This window comes from Dromiciops gliroides, chromosome 2 (assembly GCF_019393635.1).
Source record: "Dromiciops gliroides isolate mDroGli1 chromosome 2, mDroGli1.pri, whole genome shotgun sequence".
In the NCBI taxonomy this organism is placed as follows: domain Eukaryota; kingdom Metazoa; phylum Chordata; class Mammalia; order Microbiotheria; family Microbiotheriidae; genus Dromiciops; species Dromiciops gliroides.
Window position 1 is genome coordinate 533,306,636 of NC_057862.1, and position 23,415 is coordinate 533,330,050.

The following is a 23,415-nucleotide window of genomic DNA, read 5'->3' on the forward strand; positions in this document are numbered from 1 at the left end:
TTCTGGGAAACATTTTGTCTCTGTCTCTGAATTTTTGCAGGTAATAAGTCTCCCCATGAATGGAATGTATAGCCTTCTCATCTTTGCCTCTTAGCATCTTTTCTCCCCTTAGTTCCTACCTCAATTGAAATGTTCTCTATGAAGTCTTCTCTAGTAGTACCCCAAGTAGTATTCTTTTCTTTTTCAATTTACCTTGTATTATATTTATTTGAGCAAACATTGTATCTTTCTTCATTTCCTAAAGTATGGGAGCTCTTTGAGAGTAGGGGCTCTTTTTAAGATTACTAGGGTCTGGTACCTTTCATATAGATTAGTAGATGCTTTAACACTATTTGTTGAATGACATGAGATACATTTTTATCAGCTATATCTATGAAAAACTTACTTCCTACACCTGTATACACTCAGATTATTTCTGAAACACACCTGCCATTAGACTGTGTTTTACCAGAGAGCCAGAGCTATCTCATTTTGTTTTGTTTTGCCTTTCTTTGTATCACAAGCATTTACTTGACCCCATGCCTGGCACATAATAGGTGTTTAACAAATGTTAGTAAACTGACTTTTATAAAGGCCAAGATCCAGGTTTAAGTTCTGTTCCCTTGTAAAGATGGGAGGGAGTGATGAAGACACATGCTATTTAAATAATTATTGCACAACAGGTTTGTTGTTCCCATAGAAATGTTGACTACAGTTCAGATATGAATGTAAGCAACCAGCTCACAACCTTGGAATCTAAAAGAAATCATAGTAAGCCTATAGAAAATCAGGTTTTAGGTGTAGAAGAAATACAACCTACTGTGTTCAACTGTATTCACTGTGAGTTTGCTTTTCTTAGGAATGTGCCAAAATATCAGTGTCAAATTTAAATCCTTGATTTTATTCTTATTTAATGAAAGCAGCACCTGCATTACAAACATGTGTTTGTTCACTCAAGAAAAACAGATATTGCATATAGATTTAGTCATGACACAGAATTAAATAATTCAAAACTGTTCACTGTGTGTGTGTGTGTGTGTGTTTGTGTATGTTCCATACTTCAACCTCAAAAGAGTTAGGCTTTCTTAAGTGTGGGCAACCCCTCTTTTGATGTTAATTGAAGCTTTTCCTTGACACAGTAGGTGGTTGCTTTCTTGAATTGCTGTGCCCAATAGGTATATATATATATATATATATATATACACACATACACATATAGATAAATACATATATCTAAATATATATACACATTCCCAAATACATATATATGTATGGGATATATCTATATCATCTACATCTACATCTATCTCTATCTTTATCTCTATCATCTCTATCCATATCTCTATCTCTATCCATATCCATATCTATAAATATGGATAGAGATATATAGATACATATACATGCATTAAAACATGTCTGGAGTCCAATTATTTTGTGAGGAACATCTTTAAACGAAGAAGAATAGGGAAAGAAGAAGAATAAAGGGGAAAGGATGGGATGGAAAGCAAGAAAAAGAGGAAGAGATAGAGGAAGAAAGAGAGAATCAGGGAAAGGAGGCAGAAGGAAAAGACTGTAGTTTGTCACCTGGCCAATATTGGAACTAACCTGGTGTAGCACACCTTAGCTGGTGCCCTGATAGGTTACTCTTTTAAAATGTCCATACCATGATGTGATCCTGGGGGAGGACTTTCCCAGAAGTGTGCATAGCCGGCTCTCAGTATCTAGGTGCTACAACCCTTTCTATTATTAGGCATGCTACTGAAGTGGTACGATAGGATAAGTAGAATAATGCCCCCACACAGTCTTACCTTAACAGGATGCATTAACAAAAGGACAGCATGTAGAGAGAGTCATAGCATTTTGTTCTCTGGTCATTAAGAATTATTGATTAAATTACTTATTCTTTTTAAGAGTAAAAGGAGAGGGGCAGCTAGGTGACACAGTGGATAAAACACTGGCCCTGGATTCAGGAGGACTTGAGTTCAAATTTGGACTCAGACACTTGATACTTACTAGCTGTGTGACCCTGGGCAAGTCACTTAATGCCCATTGCCCCCCCCCCCAATAAAAAGAGTAAAAGGAAGATATATGGAGCATATCTATTTCCAGGAAGACCAAACCTACTATATTAGGGTCTTTTAAATCTGATCTCACAATGAAGCAGGGTTAAACAGAGGGTGGAGACTCAGAACCAAGGCCAAATTTGATAGAACATCAAATGTATTCAACTCCATTCAAGAAAAGTACTGCCCCATAGAGGAGAAGAAATAAACATTTCTATACCACCCACTATGCACCAGGCTCTCTGCTAAGCACCTTATGATTAGCAAGGCTGAATGGAGTGATAGATGGTAATTACAGAGAGCATAGCACTGATTCAGCACTTTGACCCCTATGGGTCACACTCACAGTGCCAGGGTCCGTGAGGGTCTCCCTATTGCCACCTGGTGGTTAAAATTATAGTGAGGAAAGCCCTTAAGTGGTGGTCTTCCCAGCTGTGCCACTAACAAGTTATATGTACTAACTATGTGAAAGACCTTAGCTTGAAAAGGCCAAGACCTCTCACCGCATCCAGAGCCATCTCCAGTCGTCCTGTTGTATATCTTGCCACTGGATCCAGATGGCTCTGGAGGAGAGAGTGAGGCTGGTGACTGCACGGCCATGCCTCACTTAACTCCAATTCACTGCCAGTCATAACATCACCCTAATGTCTTGGTCCTCTTGGAGAACAAAGGACAAACAAGAACAACATATGCCATAACTCACATCCCTTTACCTCAAGCCAAGGGATCAGTCTCTACAATGAAATACAGAGATTAGTCCCTTCCAAGTCTGACATTCCATGGTTCTAGGATTCATTCAATTTAAAAGATGTGTCCTTTTCTTTTATATACAGAGCCGGGAGTTCATCCAACTAATTGCAGTTCTATTTGAAACAAAGAAATAAACTAAGTTTATTCAAAGTATAAAGAGGGGAACATTTTCCCAAAGGGGTTCAGACATGTGTCAAATGAACCCTCCGACTCCTCTTTGATGGATTCTCCTAACTTACACTTTATATTTTACTTCCAATGTTTCAAAATAAGAAACTGCATTCTCTCAGGGTTTTATGTAGCAGGATAGATTTAAGCTGGGGAGATGACCCGCAAGGTACTTTCTGGCCCAGGAAATTTTACGATTCCATAATTCAGTGACTTTCCCTTTTGTGTATGTTATATTTCACATTTAGGAGGAGGTGATTGTTTCCCACCACTGCCACCCCCAACTTTGAATTAGTACTGGGAAGAAGAGAGAGCAATGAGGAGCTTCAGTTTTCCATAACGGCTTCCCACCACAAATTACAGTCCCATTCAGGAAGAAACACATTATGCCTATTTATACATATTTAAGGCAACCTCATTTTGAATGCCTATGATGTGTTAGTTCAAAAAGTTCCAGTTTTTCTCATTAATATCAGTTTCTATTATGCAGGTCTTTTTTTATTTCACCAAGTTGTTTACTTGCTTTCCTTCTTGAAATAAGTTATCATTATTATCTTTATCATTACTACCAGAATTTTAAGGTTTATAAAACATTATCTATGTGATATCTCATTTAATCCTTACAATGACCATGTGAGGGAGATGCTGTGTTTATACCCATCTTACAGATGAGGAAACTGAAGCAAAGAGAGATTAAATAACTTGCTCAGGATCATATAGCTAGTAAGTGTCTAAGGCAGGATTTGAACTCAGGTCTTCCTGACTCCAAATCTGGCGCTCTTATTCACTATGGCACCACCTAGCTGCCCCTATTACCTTGTATTACTTTGCATATAGTTTGTATTTTATTATTTATCCATATGTTATCTAACTTCCTTTCCCAACTCCCAGTAGCTCATAAAGTCCGGTATATCTTCCATGCCTAACACTGGACTTGATGCCATTAGGTGTTTAATAATTATTTATTGGATTGAACTGAGTTTTCCAAGAAGATGCAGGCACTACACTTTGTCTTTCTGGGGAATAAAGCAAAGGGAAAGGGAGGAGTAAGTATTTATTAACCACCTACTCTATGCCAGGCACTGTGCTAAGCAGTTTACAAATATTATCTCATTGGATTCTCACAACAACCCTGCAAAACAGCTATTATTTTATTCTCATCTTACATATAAATAAAGTGAAGCAAAGGTTAAATGACTTGTTCAAGGTCACACAGTCGGTAGGTGTCAGAGGTCAGATTTGAACTCAGGTCTTCCGGACTTCAGGCTCAGACCTCTATCCACTGGGCCAAGAGCTGCCTCTTTATGAAGAAAGGAGTACAAAGTGTATGCAAAGTAAAAGAAAGACTTAAAGTGAAAATTATTTATCTCTTTAACCCACAAAGTAGCATCCCTAGCTATATTGAAGCAAAGGATATCTGCCAAGGCCTTTAGAAATGGTGCCTTTGGGGAATCATATAGAGGTCTTAGCTGGGTACTAAATACAGAGGCATTAAGAGTCAATTACAAATCATTAAATCCCTAACCAAGATGGGATCATAACATAGGAGCATGCACAGGAAAACTTAGCCATAAAACATAGGGTCAGAGTCTTTCCAAAGGCAGGCACTTTCCACATGATTCAGTCTAATCCTCTCATTTTACAGATAAGGAAACTGAGGCCTTGAGAACGTGAGTTGCTAAAGTCCTATTTACTTGAGACCAAGCAAAATAATTGTATTTATTGACTTATACAACAATCCTTAAAAATTTTTATGTCTTTAAGTATTTTTATTATGCAATAGGTTCCCCTTTTACTGCAAGCACTTGTACACAATTTGGCATCAAGCTCACAAGATTTTGACACACATTCTTTAATTCTTCCTTATGAAAACATACCTGGACATTAACAGCCCATTTTTAAAAAATCTAGCCTTGAGTATAGTCTATAAATTTTCAGTGGGGTTTAAATTATGTGAGCTTTCAGGTCATTGAAGCAAATTTATCTACATCCTTTATAGATTTGACTAGAAGCAGCATTTCTCTACATCCTTTATAGATTTTATTAGAAGCAGCACTTATTAAACACTTACCATGTGCCAGGTACCCTGCAAAGTATTGAAAATATTAGCAGAAAGAACAACTGACCCTTCTCTCAAGGAAGTTCCATTCTACAAGGGAAAGACAACAGGGACAAGGTGGGACAGTAGAGTAAAGAGGGGAGAGGTTGGGAAGGGAAATGGGATAGAGCTGAGTTAGAAGTGAGCATGGTTGTCATGGATACTTCCACAATTGGAAGTTGAGGAGGAACTCACCAAAGAGAGTAGGAGGCTAGTGAGTGGATTCATTGTCAGTGTGCAGGAGCTGCTGGGGAAGAGGTGGGAAAGTCATGGGGGGTTGAGCCGGGTTAGCAGTTGTATAAATTTGTTAACCTTTTGTGATATGTGCCATGATAAAAGGTCACCTTTCAATATTCTGCACCACGTCCCAGGAAGCTCCTTCATCATTCTGTAAGACTTCATTAGCCTTGCTAGCCCATATCATCTATGGTTTTTAGTCTTGACCCCATTTGGGGTTATCGTGGGAGAGATACTGTAATGCTTTGCCATTCCTTCTCTAGCTCATTTTACAGATCAGGAAAGCAAGGCAAACAGGCTTAAGTGACACACAGCTAGAGTCTGAGGCCAGGTTTGAATTCAGGAAGATGAGTCTTCCTGACTCCAGGCCCAGCACTCTATCTACTGTGCCACCTAGCTGCCCCCACCCCATCAATTCCCTCTGCCTTTCTGATTGGAGGGTGGGCTACGAACTCCAAACCTCAATTTAAAGAGAGAGCTTAGCTGAGACATCTCATCATTTCTCACCTGGCTGTACTACTTTGGCACTTCTCTGGCTTAGTTCTCCACCGTGCCCCCTTGCTGGTACCTTCTCCTCCTCGCCACCCCCTTTCAGCTTCTTTTTTGTGTTTTGTCTCCCCCTTTAAATTGTAAGCTCCTTGAGGGCAGGCTTCTTTTTTCTGTATTTGTATCCCGAGCATTTAGCACAGTGCATAGCACATAGTAGGTGCTTCATAAATGTTTATTGACCATCAATTCTATCTCCATTTGATAATTTCTAGAATTCTAGAATTCTAATGATTTCTATAATTATATATAGCTTATAAAAAGGTTAAGAAATTTATTCAACTGCTAACCTGGCCCAGCCTCCCATGACTTTCCCACCTCGTTCCCAGCAGCTCCTTCATACAGATGACTCCACTAGACAGCATCCTACTCTTTCTGGTGAGTTCCTCCCCAACTTCCATTTGTAGAAGTATCCATGACAACCATATTCCCTTCTAACCCAGCTTCATCCCATCTCTGTCCCAGCTCTCCCCACTTGCTACTCTGTTACATTATTTTTCCACCTTGCCCTGGCTGTCTTTGCCTGGTAGAGCCTAACCTTCTTCATGGAAGGGACTACTCTTCTTTTTCCTTGTATTCTCAGTGCTTTGTAGGCTGCCGGCCACGTGGTAAGTGCTTAATAAATGTTTTTTCTGGTCACATCTATAAAGGATGCAGACAAATTTGATTCAATAACCTTAGAACTCACATAATTTAAACCCCATGGAAAATGATATATAATGTATGTAATTATTTCTATAATTCCATAAACACCTATTTCTGTTTGTTTTTCAGTTATTTCAGTTGTGTCCAACTCTTTTTGACCCAATTTGGTGGTTTCTTGGCAATTCCTTCTCTGGCTCTTTTTACAGATAAGGAAACTGAAGCAAACAGGGTTAAGTGACTTGCCCAGGATCATACAGCAAGGGTCACACAATCTGGAGCTGGATTTGAATTCAGGTTTTCCTGACTCCTATCCACTGCCTACCTGCCCCTATGTTTGTTAATATAACCTCATATTGATCAGAGTTCATCATTCTCTCAATGAGGATTTCTTCTAGAACAACTGGAAGTAAAAAAACAAACAGAAAACAACCTAAAATATCTTTTTGAGAGGCATTTTACAGCCTGATGAAGATGTCCAGATGACAGGATTTAGGCAATGATTTTGGTATACTCTATGAGATTCATTAGTAAAGTTTCCAATTTTGTAAATCTTCAGTATTTCTGTATTTGTATTGTCTTGCCCATGAGAAGCAGTTTTTTCTTCCTAACACAGGCCAACAGCTGTTTGGATTTCTTGTTTGTTTGTTTCATTTTTCATTGCCCTTCTCACTGATTTTCTAACTTCATGTAATCTCTGCCTCACTGCAGAAGCAACCCCTCCACCTGCCATGCCCTTCTTTTCTTGTTTTCTGAGAATTAAAAGTTCTATTCCACAGCAATAATCTATCAGTTCATACTGTTGTTTTCCACTTGGGGCCACATTTTCTTTTGAGTTTTAGTGCTCCTGATCTTGTTTCATTGTGGGGTTGAAGGGTCTTTGACATGCTTGATTTACGCACACCAAAACCACTGTAATATCTCTAGGCGTCAATGAAGTATGCTCTTTAAGAACCACATCTTAGGAAAATATCCATTCTTTAAAACCACCAAATTAAAAACATAACAAAAGAGCAATGAAACACATGTCTATGGCTTGAAATCCACCACTCAAATGACAGAGAGCTAATTAAAGCTGGAGAATTTAGCTCAGTTTAGTTTCATATGGTTAAGGTCATCTGTTCTGAATCAGCTTGGTGTCAACAGATGGGCATGAATGACCACTGTTGTTACAAAATGAAATTTAACATTATTACTTTTCCCAAGTAATTCAAACATTATATTTGTATGTGTGTGTGTATGCATGTATATATACATGTTTATATATATATATGTCATTATGAAAAGGAAGGCAAGAAATCTCTTTTTCTTCTTTCAGTTATCTATCCTCACTTTCATTATATGTGTGTATATATAAATGTGTCATATATAGTTATATATTTATGTTTCCTTTCGGTTACTTATCTTCCTTTTCATCACATATATCCATATATATATATGATAGTCATATCCATATATATGAATGATAGTTGAGGCTATCATATATATGGATATATATGATGGATATATGAAGGATATATATGATGGATATATGAAGGATAGGCAACTAAAAGAAGAAAAAGAGAGATGTTCTCTATAAAAGATATATAAAGCTATATAGAGCTATGGTATAGTCATATATCCATATATATAACTTCTAATAAATATGCGTTTTTATGATATGAAAAAGCATTTATATATCTATCTATCTATCTATAGTCTGCCATTTAATGATTCTATTAGAGTGGGAATCTGAGATTTGAAGTTAGGGAATTTGTGTTTGAATCCCAGGTCCGCAATTTATTATCTGTATGACCTAAGTCAGAGAAGATTCAATAGATGTAGTCTCTCACTATATTCTTGGGGGCAAAATGAAGAAATAAAGACTGAATGACAGTTCAATTTGGGGGGCAGGAAAGGTAGAAGGGATAGTAGTATTCCCTCCCAATTACTTATTCATCATCTTACTCCAAAGAATGGAAGCTACATGATTTTTTTGATGTGAAATCCAGTGATATTTACTCAGGTGTCATTCTTGTTGGTCTTTCCCCCAGAAGTATATTAGGGATCACCCATTCCTTTTTGTCATGGTACTCTCTACCTCAAGGGCTTATGCTGTATGTCCTGGTTCATTTTCCATCTGCCTGATGCCTGATTTTAAGGCTCATGGTTCCCTTAAGATATCTTTGCCCTAATCATCAAAAATTTGGTACTGGCTAAAAAATAGAGTGGTGGATCAGAGCAATAGGTTAAGCAAAGGAGACACAGTAGTAAATGACTATAGCAATATACTGTTTGATAAACCTCCTAACTCCAGCTCCTGGGATAAAATCTCAGTCTTCAACAAAAACTGGAAAACAATATGGCAGAAATTAGGTATAGACCAACATCTCACAGCATATACCAAAATAAGGTCAAAAGAGGTACATGATATATGCATAAAGTGTGAGACCACAGGCAAATTAGGAGAAGGAATAGTTTAACTGTCAGATCTACGGAGAAGGGAAGAATTGATGACCAAATAAGAGATAGAAAACATTATGAAATGCAATATGGATAATTTTAATTAATTTAAATTATTTTGCACAAACAAAACTAATACAAGCAAGATTAGAAGGAAAGAAGAAAGCTGGGAAACAATTTTTACAGTTAGTGTTTCTGATAAAGACCTCAATTCTCAAATATATAGAGAACTGAATGAAATCTTTAAGAATACAAGTCGTTCCCCAGTTGAGTAACAGTCAAAGGATATGAACAGTTTTCAGATGAAGAAATTAAAGCTACCTAGAGTAATATGAAAAATTGTTCCAAATCACTATTGATTAAAGAAGTACAAATTAAAATAACTCTGAACTACCATCTCATACCTATAGTAGTAGGCCTCCACCAGTCATGGACGACTATGGATCAGTGCCTTGAAGAGCCACAGGCTACAGTGGCTGTGCAGTCTGATATGGGAGCCACAGCTCCTGAGTGACTGACTTATAACCGGTAACTGCCACATCCCATGGTTGTATCTACCCCATGAGGAGTAGCTGGAGTATCCTCTCCAGGGCGCTGGCCTGCGCAGATCAATATGGAAAACAAGCTGTTGCCCATGCAGCAGGTTTTCCCTCTTCACAACATTGGTGGATCCAAAGGAGAGGCAGAGGCAATACAGTTTGGCACCAGTGCTGCCACAGGAGTTACCAGAGGGATGTGATGTCCAACATCCAACTGCCTAAGGGACTCCGACTCCTGATTTTTCCTCGGGGTTAACTCCCGAAGCCTTTCCCATATATGGGTATAGCCACAAGGCTATAAGATTGGCTAATATGATAAAAATGGAAAATGATAACTGTTGGAGAATGTGGGAAAATTGGAACATTAATGCACTGTTGGTGGAGCTGTGAACTGATCCAACCATTCCGGAGAACAATTTGGAACTATGACCGAAGGACTATCAAACTATACATATTCTTTGATCCAGCAATACCACTAGTAGGTCTATATCTCAAAGAGATTATAAAAAAGGGAAAAGGATTCACATTTACAAAAATATTTATAGCAGCTCTTTCTGTGGTATCAAAGAATAGAAAATTGAAGGGATTCTCATTAACTGGGAAATGGCTGAACAAGTTGTGGTATATGAATGTAATCAAATAGCACTGTGCTATAAGAAATTCTGAGCAGGTAGATTTCAGAAAAACCTAGAAGGACTTACATGAACTGATGCTGAGTGAAGTGAGCAGAACCAGGAAAACATTGTACACAATAACAGCAACATTGTGTGATGATCAACTGTGACAGACTTGGCTCTTCTCAGCAATAGAGTGATCCAAGACAATTCCAAAAGACTCATGATAGGAAATGCTCTTCACATCCAGAAAAAGAACTATCGAGTATGAATGCAGATTGAAGCCTACTATTTTCACTTTTTTTCTTGTGTTTTTCCCTTTTGTCCTGATTCTTCTTTCACAACATGACTAATGTGGAAATATGTTTATGATTGTACATATATAACCTATATCAGATTGCTTTCTGTCTTGGGGAGTGGGGAGGGAAAACAGAGAGGGAAAAAAATTTGGAACTCAAAATGAATGATGAAAACTATCTTTACACATAACTGGGAAAAAATAAAATACTATGAAATGAAAAAAAAAGATACTCTTGACCTTCATCTCTTTTCTTTCTCTACACCCTCTCCATTGGAGACACTTCAATTGTCACCTCTATAAAGATGTCTCCCAGATGTATAGATTCTTCTCATCTCACTTCCTTGAGCTCCAGACCCACATTGTCAGATGCTTCCTGAACATTCCAATTTCAGTGTCCCAGCAGAACATCAAACTCAACCTGGCTAAAATGGAAATCTTCGTCTTCCCTTGGACCCTGCCATAAATTGCCTATTTCTATTAATGGCAACACCATCTCCCTAGGTACAAGAAAGGTCTATAACTAATACAAACACAGAATATAAAAACCAAAACTATAGAGTAAGAAAGAGAGATCTTATATATGTTTTCCCCAAAGTCAGAGTGATGTTAAGGTTAAATAGCTTAAAACTGAATTAAGATACTTGGGACACTCTGTGTATATACACCTATATGCATACATGCAGAGACACACACATACATAACATGTGTTTGCTTATACACACGTGCATACATGAGCTTACACAATGCACATGTATGCACACAAACCCACAACATACATGTACACATTTGTATAAACATATATGTGCATTTAGATGTATGTGTACATATATAATTACATAACTATGTAATATAGTCCTTTCTTATATATGCATACATAAAAAAGCAGATTCACAGAAATATATATAGTGCTCTAAAATATATATATACACACAATCATATAAATATCTACATATATATTTGAGAGGAGAGAATATTTTAGCACTTCAAGGGATCCATGAATCATTATATGAGAGTGGGATAGGAGAACAGGAGTAGCTAAAGTGTGACTTGCAGATTTTGCTCTCCCCCCTCCCACTCCCCCATTTAGTTCCCAGCCTTCTCCTGCCAGATATAGGCCTACTGTTGAATCCCAAGTAAGTAAACTTTCAGACTTCTTTACTCTTCCCTACCCCAGGCAAACTTCATTGCTTAACTAAGGTGAGAGAATCAATCAATAAGCACTTATTAAGTGCCTAGTATATGACATGTGCAAAACCCTGAGGATACAAAGAAAGGCACAAGACAACCCCTGCCCTCAAGGAGCTCACAGTCTAATGAGGATGACAGCTTTGTAACAAGTATGAGCAAACAAGCGATATACAGAATAATTTAGAAATAATCAATAGAAGGACAGCACTAGCTCTGTAGGTGATCACAGCAAAGATCCCCTCCCCCCCCCAATAATATTATTCTTTTAGTAACTTCCAACTCCTTTCCAGGCTATCGCTGTGATTCCATTGGAGATTTCCCAGCAATCATGACATAATCAATATCTTTAAAAGAAGCCAGGCTAACCAAGCGCTCTGCTCTCAGGGCTTGGCAGTGTACTATGATAAACCTTTAAGTAAGTGTATATAGCAAGTATTATCAGGATTTGTCATATGGCAGGGAAAAGGTTAGTTTCAAGGACAGTTTGTTCGATGCTAATCACATTCCACGTGCGACTGAGTCAGAGTCACATTGAGTTATCAAGTCAAGGTGGATCCTTTTTGTCTTTTATATAAAAGACTGGCTGCTTAAATGCTAAAGAATTCAGATGCCCAAGTCATTAAGATATGTGTCTGTACATAAAAGATGCAGCACCAATCATTTAGAACAGGGAAGGAGAATTTCCTCGAGGAATAACTCTTCTTCAAGTCATAATATCTGGCAGAAAACATAAATAAAGCCCTCTTTTTCTCCTTCAGTGCCCTGCCATGATGGAATTCCCTAACAAACTGTGCTCATTCCTAGGAGGAGGGAGGTGTAGCTTGGCCTTCAGCTATGAGAAGCTTCTTACACTGTTTTGGACAAGCTCATGTTGAGGACAGTCCCCCAAGAAAAAGCAATAACAGGTTTTCCAAGGCCCTTACAGAGGGATCATTTATTGTTCTGAAATATTAAACCATGTGTTTTCTTTTAGCTAAGAGGGATACAGAAAGCTATAATACCTTAAAGTTGTATCTTTTATTTCATCACAAGATATGTTGAAAAAATGGCCTACAAGAAAGCACCAAGTTTAATTGGGTTTGGTAGAGACATATAATGTAGAACTAGGAATTTCCTCATCTGAACCCCTCATTTTATAAAGGAGGAAGGATCCTGTAGACCAGAAAGATAAAGCATTTTGGTGAAGGTCACTGAGTGACAGAATCAGGACTCAAGGCCAGTACTCCAAAACAAATGCACTTTTTATAATACCCTAATGCCTCCCCATGAAAATACACTGTGGGCATAATTTTTAAACAGAGATAGGAAAAAGGAAGCAGCTACTACTTATTTCATGATACTATTCTCTATAGGTTCTTGACCTTTATTTGTGCTGTGAACCGTTTGGCAATCTGGTGAAGTCTATGGATCCTTTCTCAGAAGAATGTTTTTAGGGGATAGCTAGGGGTGCAGTAGATAAAGCACTGGCCATGGATTCAGGAGGATCTGAGTTTAAATTCAGCCCCAGACACTTGACACTTACTAGCTGTGTGACCCTGGGCAAGTTGCTTAACCTTCATTGCCTCCCCCCCCCAAAAAAAAAGTTTTTTAAATGCATAAAATAAAAGGCACAGGATAACAAAGGAAAGTGTGTATCTGTGTATATAAGTGTGTATATACCCAATATTTGCTACCATATATAAAGCAATATATGTTGCTGTTGTTTGTTCTTTCTTCTTGAAGAGGACCATAACATCGGAGTGATGTCATGATTTACACTGAATTGGATTTAAGTGAAGGAAGTCACCAACCTCACTCTGTCCTCCAGAGTCATCTAGGTCTAGTGACAAGATATAGATCAAGATATTTGGCGATGGCCCCAGATATTTAAGGGTGGTTAAGTGACTTGCCCAGAGTCACAAAGCTAATAAGTGTCTGAGGTGAGATTTGAACTCAGATTCCCTTGACTCCAGGACTAGTGTTCTATTCACTGTGTCACCTAGGTACCCCTACAAATATATGAAATTGTTTATGTGTGTGTGTGTATACAAATACACACATAACACGTATATGTTTGTGCGTAGATAGAGACAGAGATAAATAGAGATAGAGGACATAGATGCACACATATATATGGTGACACAGCTAGGTGATGAAGTAAACAGAATTCAGGGCCTGAAATCAGGAAGACATGAGTTCAAATGCAGCCTCAGACATTTACTAGCTGTGCAACCCTCATCTGTAATATAATAGTAAGCACCTAACTTGCAGGATTGTGAGGAAAGAACAAATGAGATAATATTTGTAAAAAGCAGTTAGGACAATGGCTGGCACATAATAAGCAATATATATAAATATGTGCATGTGTTATTATTAGTAGTATACATCTGTGTCATATATGGTTTTATAATGTTAAAAAACAAAACAAGAAAACCAAGGTTATAGGTCCCAGGTTAAGACCCCCTGGTCTAGAGTCAGTGTGGTGTAATAAATGCATAAAGGCCCATACTGGAAATCAGGAACACTTTCATTGAAATCTAGCCTTTGATGCTAGTCAATATGTCCATTAGCAAGTCACTGAACCTCTATGACCCTCTATTTACCTCAGCTGTCACCTACTTCATCAGGTTGTTGTGAGCATCAAAGGAGATAACACAGGAATGTCAGTGATCATTCCTGCCCAAACTTACCTGTTGGCTATGACCCTGTTTTTTTAAACACACACACACACAAACACACACACACACACACACACACACACACACACATAGGCACACACACGCACAGAGCGCAAAGATGGAGAAGATGCAGAATAGGCCTGAAGCGTCTCCATTGTCTTGGAGCAGGCACCTTCATCCCCCTTACCTCTCAACTCCCCCAGATCCAGTGTCTTTCCTAGTTGTTCTAACAAATCCACCCTGGCGGCATTCTTTTTGTGTTTTTTGCCTTCATAGTGCTGCTGGGCCATCAGAGGGTTATTGAACCAGGCTGCACAGAGCTGACAGTATCTGTCTGAATCTCTTCGACGATGGGGTGAAGACATGGCCACTCCTGGGGCACTGGCCGAGTGGGGCGGCTTGAGTGGACTCAAGGGGGTTTCTGTAAGAGGAAACATTCAGAAATAAAGGCTGTAATGAAGCCATTATTGCCTACATTTTCTTCCCAACATCTGAAGTTGAAAGATACCCCCACATTAGTCACCGAGCTCAAGAATCAAATATAGCAACTTGAGAGCTGAATATTAAACATAGCTACTTAATTAAAATAATGTCATGCACAATAATAATAGCTCATATTTATATAGCCCTTTATAGTCACTTTTGTACATGATCTCACTTGATCTCCAGTAAACTCAGTGAGGTAGAGAGTGAATGCATTCATATCCCCCTATTTTATAGCTAGAAAACTGAGGCTCAGTGCTTGATAGAGTTGCCCAATGGTACATTGTAGAGCTAAAAGAGGTCATAGGATCGTGTTTTTAGGTCTAGAAGCAACCTTAGAGATCCTCTGGTGCAGAGGTTCATCACCTGGAATCCACAGACCACCCCCCATCCCCAAAGAGTCTGTTGGTAGATTTCAGGGAGTCTATGAACTTGGAAGAGGAGGAAGTTACATTTACTTTTACTAACCTCTAGCTGAAATTGAGCATTTCCTTTATTTAAGAATCTTTAAAGAGATATTCTGAAAAAGGGGTGCAAAAGTTTCAAAGGAATTTTTAACAGGCAAAAAGGATAATAACTAGTCCAAGCCCATTATTTTACAGAAAGAGAAACTGACTGGCCCAGAGAGAGAAAATTCCTTGACTAAGGCCAGATACTAAGGGAGAACGCCCAAAGTTAGAACCTGTATTTTGGTGCTTTTTTTTGGGGGGGGGGATGCTCTTTAAGCTACATTAGGCAGCAAGAGGATGCTGTGAATAGTGTTTGACCTGGATTCAGGAAGATCTGAGTTCAAATCCAGCCTTAGGCACTTACTAGCTATGTGATCCTGTGCAATCACATAATCTCTGTTTGCCTCAGGTGCCTCAACTTGTAAAATGGGAATGATAATAGCACCTACCTCTCAGGGTTATGATGAGGATCAAATGAGATTAAATTTGTAAAGTCTTTAGCACAGTGCCTGGCACATAGGAGGCACTTAATAAGTGCTTGCTTCCTCCTTCCTTCCTATGCAAGAATGCTACTCAGTAGAAAATATAACAACCTAAGACAGATCATCAGACCTAACAAAATAATACTGCATTATGATTATAAAGGATTCACAGAAAAGGTAGGAATGGCCTAATATCTAGTAACCCTAGTTATGTTTGCATCAAGGGAGACAGAAAGGGAGACAAGGGAGAAAGTGCAGGGTCATTGTTAATTCCTTATGACTAACCCATCAATTGTCTTTGGCCACCCAACTTTAATGGAGTTGAGCAGTTACCAAGGCCTCATAATTTATTGATTCCTGAGTTTTCAGAGTTATGCAAAAACCTTACAGTCTAAGGAACAAGCCACCCCCAGGAGAAAAGATACAGCATCCTTTCCTAAACTCTGAAAAAATATTTTCCCCCCAAAATCAACATTGAAGTGAAAATTCATTTTTATTTGAAATGCAAAGAATGAGAAAGTGAACCACTAGTGGATGAGCCCTGCTCTCTCATTTCAGACATCACAGCTCTCTCTAGCCTGAATATATTAGACATAAAACCGAGACTTCAATAAATCCTTTAAAAATGATGACCGATTTCTTAGGAGTGCTATAACCTGGGGGAATTGGCTTTCCCAACCAGAGCCTCAGTTTTCTTCTCCGCAAAATGGATCTGAAATAGATGATCTATAATGTCCATTTCCCTCTGATGGACTCTTTTCTAAATGCCCTTGCTGCTCTCACAGTCATTTACATCATGAAATCCCCATTGGGTTCTTGTTCTATGTTTTATGCTCTAAAGGTCTTTCCAGTTTAATAATAATAATAACAATGAAAATAGTAATAGTATTTATATAATGCTTTAAGGTTTGCAACGTGCTTTACACTTTATCCTCACAAGAACCTTGGAAGCAGGTACTATTATTATCATCCCCATTTTGCAGATGATGAAACTGAGGCAAATAAAGGTTAAGTGACTTGCTTAAGGTCATACAGCTAGTAACGGTCTGAGGCAAGATTCACACTCAGGTCTTTCTGTCTCCCAGGTCTACTTCTCCATCCACTAAACTCCATCGATGATAGTGATATTGATAATGATGATAATCTATATTGTCCCATAAAATGATAACAATAGGTGTTGTTTACATAGACTTTGAGGTTTGCAAAGTGGTCTACATACATTATATCACTGGAGCCTTATAAATACCCTGGGATGTAGGTATGACAAGTAGAGCTATACCCAGAGTTTTGCCTCAGCAAGCCAAGTACAGGGGGTGCTGACAAGCAACACCTTGGAGCTGTTAGCAGGATGACAGAGGAACCACTCCTGCTACTGAAGTTTAGACTAGGCTATGCCAAGTGTATGCAAATCCTATTATGGTGAGGGGAAACAGCAAAAGAGAGGCAACCTTTTGACTGATATTCGAGTGACATTTGAGAAGGGAAGGAAGAACGGTGCTTAAAATGAACCCAGGGATGGGAGGAGTGAGGGATGCCTTATTGAATATGAGGTCCTGCCTTCATAGGAAAAAGTGGGATACATATAATGACTTTTATTCAGCAAGCTTTATCCTCATAGCATTAGTTTGAGCTATGGGTTCCCAGTCAAGTACTTAGATAAATTCAGATTTCCTCTATGCCAGTTACAACCCTGGAAATCTACAATAGAAAGACATTGGAGGAACAATGTGTATGAGGCATGTTTAGGAAGATGCCCATGATATACAATCGAGGTTTAGAGAGATTAAGTGACTTGCCCCATGGTCATCCATAGTCAGAGGTGGTATATTAATCCAGTTCTCCCTTAAATCCAGGTCCAATGTTCTTGCCAGTATGGCAAACTGCCTGCTTTCTATTGTTTCCTCTAACTCATTTTATTTTGTTTCCTAGATGCCCTTTCAAGGTTGACATTTACTAACCATATAATTGTTGAGTTGAATTGAATTAATGCCTATGTTCTATGAAAGGCAGCATGGTGTCATGTGTGCAGAGCTGGCTTTGGAGGCATGGTAACCTGGGTTCAAGTTTCACCTTGGGGACATACTTACTGGCTATGTGAACTTAGGCCAGTTATTTACTCCTCCGTGGTCTAAACAACTCTCTAAAGCTAGAAAATGTAAAAGAAGCTGCCCACTTGCAATGGTCAAGGAAGTTTCCTTACCTGTGAATTCCTTATCCCCCCCCCAAAAAAAATGCAGTTCATATCTGTATCTATATTCTGTCAGAGGTTCTTTGTCTTTCACTGTGTCATGGACCTCTCAGGCAGTCTGTTGAAACTTATGGACCCCTTCTCTGAATAAGGTTTTTAATGATATAAAATATAGGATTGCGAAGGAAACTAATTTTATTAAGATTAAAAATATATGTATATTTTACCCATACAATTTCACAGAGTCCCTGAAATATAACCAAGGATTCACATATCCCAGGTTAAGAACCTTTGGTCTGAAGTCATTTCATGCTGTCAGTGTATGTTCTACTTTCTGAGGTTCTTTTGAGGTCTATATTCTATGTAACATTCTGCGTCTATATTCTATGTCTGTATTCTAGAGTTCTTTCCAATCCTGGCATTCTATTTCATTTAATATTCCAAAATCTGTTTCAGATCTTACATTCTGTAAGTCTATGTTTCTAAGTCACAGAAGTTATATTGCTTTTATTCTGTGTGTGTGAGAGAGACAGAGACAGAGAGACAGAAAGAGACAGAGACAGAGACACAGAGAAAGCCAGAGAGACAGAGAAAGAGACAGAGACAGAGACACAGAGAAAGCCAGAGAGACAGAGAGACAGAATGACAGGGATATAAAGATAGAAGGAAGAGGAGGGGAAAAGTGGAAGAGAGGAGAGAAAAGAGAAGGAAGGGAAAGAGAAGGAAAGAATGAAAGAAAAAAGAGATTGATTACTTTGAAAAATGAATTTTCTAGTTGATGCTTTAACTACAATTTTTTTTTGGTGTGTTTTTTTTTTTTTGCGGGGGGGAGGGGCAGGGAGTGGGAAGTTTGCAGTGATTGCCAGAGTATGTAGCAGTAGATGTTTCTTTGCTGAATTGATAAGGAATTTATCACAAGCTACAGCATTTCAAGATATGGACAGTTTCTGTTATTGATCTAAAATATTCTCAGTCTGTGTGCTTACAATTTGGTCTAGGATCCAGAGAATATGAATTTAAAGGGAAAGTTGAGAACAAAGACATCAGCTGCTCGCCAAGGCCATAGCTCACGATTCTTTTAAAATCATGAAGTTACAGAATATTTAAGCTAGAAGGGCCCTTTGAGGTCATCTCCAGCAACTCATAGACTTTCCTAGGCTCTAATAAGGGGAGGAGCTGGGAGCTAAACCCAGGTCTCCTGACTCACAGCTCAGGGCTTGTTCCCCCACATTAGGCTGTCTCTCCAAAGGCTTTGGAATTAGAGTGGTGACCCAAACAGGACCTTTTGCTTCCCTTCCTCATCTCCTGTATATTTGTCATATTCTAAACAGGATTTGATTTTCCTTTGGAAAAAAAAAATAATTCAGATCCAAAATGTCTTGAGGACAAAAAGCAAATCCTCACGTGATCTATTAGTCATACTGCAACATAGCTCCTGCTTCTCTCAGTGTGTTTCTGCAGCACAGAATGCAGCTGCCAAAATAATAAAATATGGGTTTGCTTAAAAGAGAGGGTGAGAACGGGAGTAATACTGTTACATTGCAGAGCACAATTAACACTTAATCAGCACACCTAGCTTACAAATTACTTTTAATTAGGTCTTTCTCTTTTAGATAAAATGCCTGACACAGAAGTAATTACTTAGCAAATGACATTTTCTTAGAAGACATCTCTTGGTATGATGGGAGTAAACTCAGAATTTTTTTTTGTCTTCCTTCTCAAGATTCCTTCTGATCAGGAGGTTGGGGAACAAAACAATACTTGAGAAGAGCCCCTGAGAAAGTAACTTTATTGCTTGATTTTTGTGTTAAGAACTTTTTTAGCAAAGTAATCTCATCTTGGAATGCAGAAAACTACTGTTGGAATGCCATGGCTCAGAAGGATTACTATTAAAACAATAATAATATTGATCAAAAGTTTCCTTTGATGTTTTTATGGTGGTTTGGTCCTTGAGGACTGTGCTACTTGGTTCTTGAAGTTGATACCAGCAGAATTCAATTTACCATTCATTTGTTCATTGATTCATTCAACAAATACTTATTAAATACTTGCTGTGTTGAATAATTTATCTACTATATTCTCATGGAGTTTAACATGCTTTGGGGGGTGGATAGTATGTTTCAGCAATAGTCCATAATTCTACATGTATAACCCATATCTGATTGTTTGTTGCTTCAGGGAGGGGGAGGGGAGGGAGGGAAAGAAGGATAAAATTGGAACCCAAAGCTATAAATAAAAATGCTTATTACAAAAACATGTAATTGGGAAATGTTTAACAAAATAAATAAAAAGAATATGCAACATAAAAAATGCTCTGGGGTAATGGCTTTCAGACTTTTTGGTCTTAGTAACCTCATACAATCTTAAAAGTTATTGAGGACCTCCCCCAAGAGTTTTTTTTTTAAATGTGCAGTTTTATTTACCAATATTTACTCTATTAGATATGAAAATACTTTATATGATTATGAAAATACTTTTGATCTCATGGCCCTGCTGAAAGGCTCTCAGTGAACTCGGGGGTCACCAGATCATACCAAAAGTCTAGAGGACTTGAAAATGACAGTCAGGAGACAGATCCCTGCTTTTGAATACTGAATCTATCACTTACTACCATAAGCAAGTCACTTGATCATTCTTCCTCAGTTTCCTCATCTGAAAAATGGGGATAAGAATACCTGAGGTCTCTACTTCACAGAGATGATGCAAGTTTTAGATGGAGAGAAAATTAAATGATTTATTCAAAGTCACACAACTGGCAAGTGGCAGTGGTGATCTGAACACAGATCTCTGATCTAAAGTGCTCCCCGACAGTATCATCTTGCCTCTGCTATAATATATAAGGTAAGGCATGTTTTTCTTTTCAATGAATTAGGTACTATCACCTCATTTGATAAATGTTGGATTTTATGTCATTCCTGGTAGTATATGATATAGAAGGTTATTGTTGTTCAGTTGTTTCAGTTGTGTCTGACCCTTCACGAACCCATTTGGAGTTTTCTTTTTCTTTTTTTTTTTTTTTTTTTGGTGAGGCAATTGGGGTTAAGTGACTTGCCCAGGGTCACACAGAGAGTAAGTGTTAAGTGTCTGAGGCCGCCTGAACTCAGGTCCTCCTGACTCCAAGGCGGGTGCTCTATCCACTGCGCCACCCAGCTGCCCTGGAGTTTTCTTGACAAAGATACTGAAGTGGATTGCCATTTCCTTCTCTAGCTCATTTTACAGATGAGGAAACTGACACAAACTGAGGTTGCTGCACTAACCTAAAGGTTTTATATATGAAGGGGTTCCTATTATTACAAAAGTCACAGGTCTCAAATGGGGGGGGGTAAAAAACACAGATACAAATAGGCATAACAGATAATCATTCATAGAAAGTGCATTAGAAGGTGAAAAAAAAGTGCTTGAATGGGGCAAACAGAGCCAAAATTCACAATCTGAAAAACTGGTGGTTTTGGAGTATACATTTACCTTTCCCCAGGCTGACACACATACACACAAATGCACACGTGCATCAACTTTCAAATAGGCTATACTGCAACTTAGAGACAAGGTCAAAAGGTATTGCCTTCTAAAATTGAAGTTAATAAGAAGCAACATAAAGAGAGGATATTAGACAGCTGTAGCAATAGGCCATTCTAAGAGATGATATCCTGAGATTAGAGAAGTGAAATCCAGCTGCTTTCAGCAGCTTGATTAAAACATCCCTTACAAATATAAATTTTGCTCTGGTTCTCTGATCACCAACCAATCTCTTTTATAATTTGGTTTCTTGAGTGGACCCACTGTCTAGGATTAGAACAGCCCCATGCAAAGGCCTGAGAAATTCTAATTTTAAACTAATAAATCAATATCCTACTTTACAATTCATTATCTTTTTAGTTTATGTAGTATGGATTTGTATCACTGAACCTGGACACCTCTGGGTGAATTGAATGGGGTGATATTTCTGAGCCTACTGAGCTGAAGTGACCCCTACAAAGTATTGCCAAACTGTTGGTCATAGGATGACCATTGGCTACACCTCCTCCCCCAACCTAGCCATCCTCTTTAATATAAAATCTTAGATGAAATAAATTGATTTTATCAATTGATACCTTCTATATAGCCAGGATGTTAGGTGGCATAGAGGATAGAGTGTAAGGCCTGAAGTCAGGCAGATTCATCTTCCAGAGTTCAAATCTGGCCTCAGATACTTATTAGCTGGGTGACTCTGGACAAGACACTTAACTCTGTTTGCCTCAATTTCCTTATCTGTAAAATGAGCTCGAGAAGGAATTGGCAATCCACTACAGTATCTTTGTCAAGAAAACCCCAAATGAGTTCATGAAGGGTTAGACACAACTGAAACAACCGAATAACAATAACCTACTATATCATATACTACCAGGAATGACATAAAATCCAACATTTAAATTTTATTTTATTTTATTTTATTTTATTATTTTTTTTTCGGTAAGGCAATTAGGGTCAAGTGACTTGCCCAGGGTCACACAGCTAGTAAGTGTTAAGTGTCTGAGGCCGGATTTGAACTCAGGTACTCCTGAATCTAGGGCTGGTGCTTTATCCACTATACCACCTAGCTGCCCCCAAAATCCAATATTTATCAAATGAGATGATAGCACCTAATTCATTGAAAAGAAAAATATGCTTTGCCTTATATATTATAACAGAGGCAGGATGATGCAGTGGGGGAGCACTTTATTTAAATCAGAGATCTGTGTTCAAGTCACTATTGCCACTTGCCAGTTGTGTGACTTTGAGTAAATCATTTAATTTTCCTTGACCTCAGTTTTTTCATCTATAAAATGAGGATAAAAGTATTTTTATAATCTGTCACAGGCCTCTCATGAAGAGTTTGTAAACTTTAAAACACTCTGTCACTTATTATAACATTCTGAGCTTCACTCAAATAATTCTGCTCAATATTTCATTTTTCTGAGTATTTTGTGACTGTTTCCTCTCTCCCACCAAAACCCAGGTTCAGCTTTCCTTTACTGTATGTTCTTAACATGTAAACCTATAAGATGCTGATCAGGAATTTTTAAAAGGGCAGGGAAAGATAGTGTGACATGAAAGAAAGAAATTTGGACAAATGTAAGAAGCCCAAGGTTATAAGGGTCATGATTATGAGGTTATGATTTAAATACAGTACAATCAGGGCAGCTAGGTGGCACAAGTGGATAGAGCACTGGCCCTGGAGTCAGGAGTACCTGAGTTCAAATCTGGCCTCAGACACTTAACACTTACTAGCTGTGTGAGCCTGGGCAAGTCACTTAACCCCAATTGCCTCACTACAAAAATAAAAATAAATAAATAAATAAATACAGTACAAACATTTGTTCCTTTATATATATATTTGTTTTGGTGAGGCAATTGGGGTTAAGTGACTTGCCTTAGGTCACACAGCTAATAAGTATCAAGTATCTGAGGCCAGATTTGAACTCAGGTCCTCCTGACTCCAGGGCTGGTGCTCTATCCACTATACCACCTAGTTGCCCCTTTTCCTTTATATATTAATCCATCCATGCACTCACCCATCCACCTACCCATCCATCTATCCATTTGTTAGTTTGTTCACTGCATTTGGAGTCA

At 38.3% G+C, this 23,415-nt stretch overlaps 1 protein-coding gene across 3 annotated transcripts in view; it reads right to left on the reverse strand.

Annotated features, from left to right (window-relative positions):
• ZMAT4 (zinc finger matrin-type 4) overlaps nt 1-23,415 on the reverse strand; it is a 729,909-nt gene that overhangs the window by 377,843 nt on the left and 328,651 nt on the right. For all 3 annotated transcript variants that reach the window (XM_043989058.1, XM_043989056.1, XM_043989057.1), the window contains one exon: nt 14,412-14,645. In XM_043989058.1, coding sequence (XP_043844993.1) covers nt 14,412-14,645 — 234 coding nt within the window. The remainder of the gene's footprint in view (nt 1-14,411; nt 14,646-23,415) is intronic.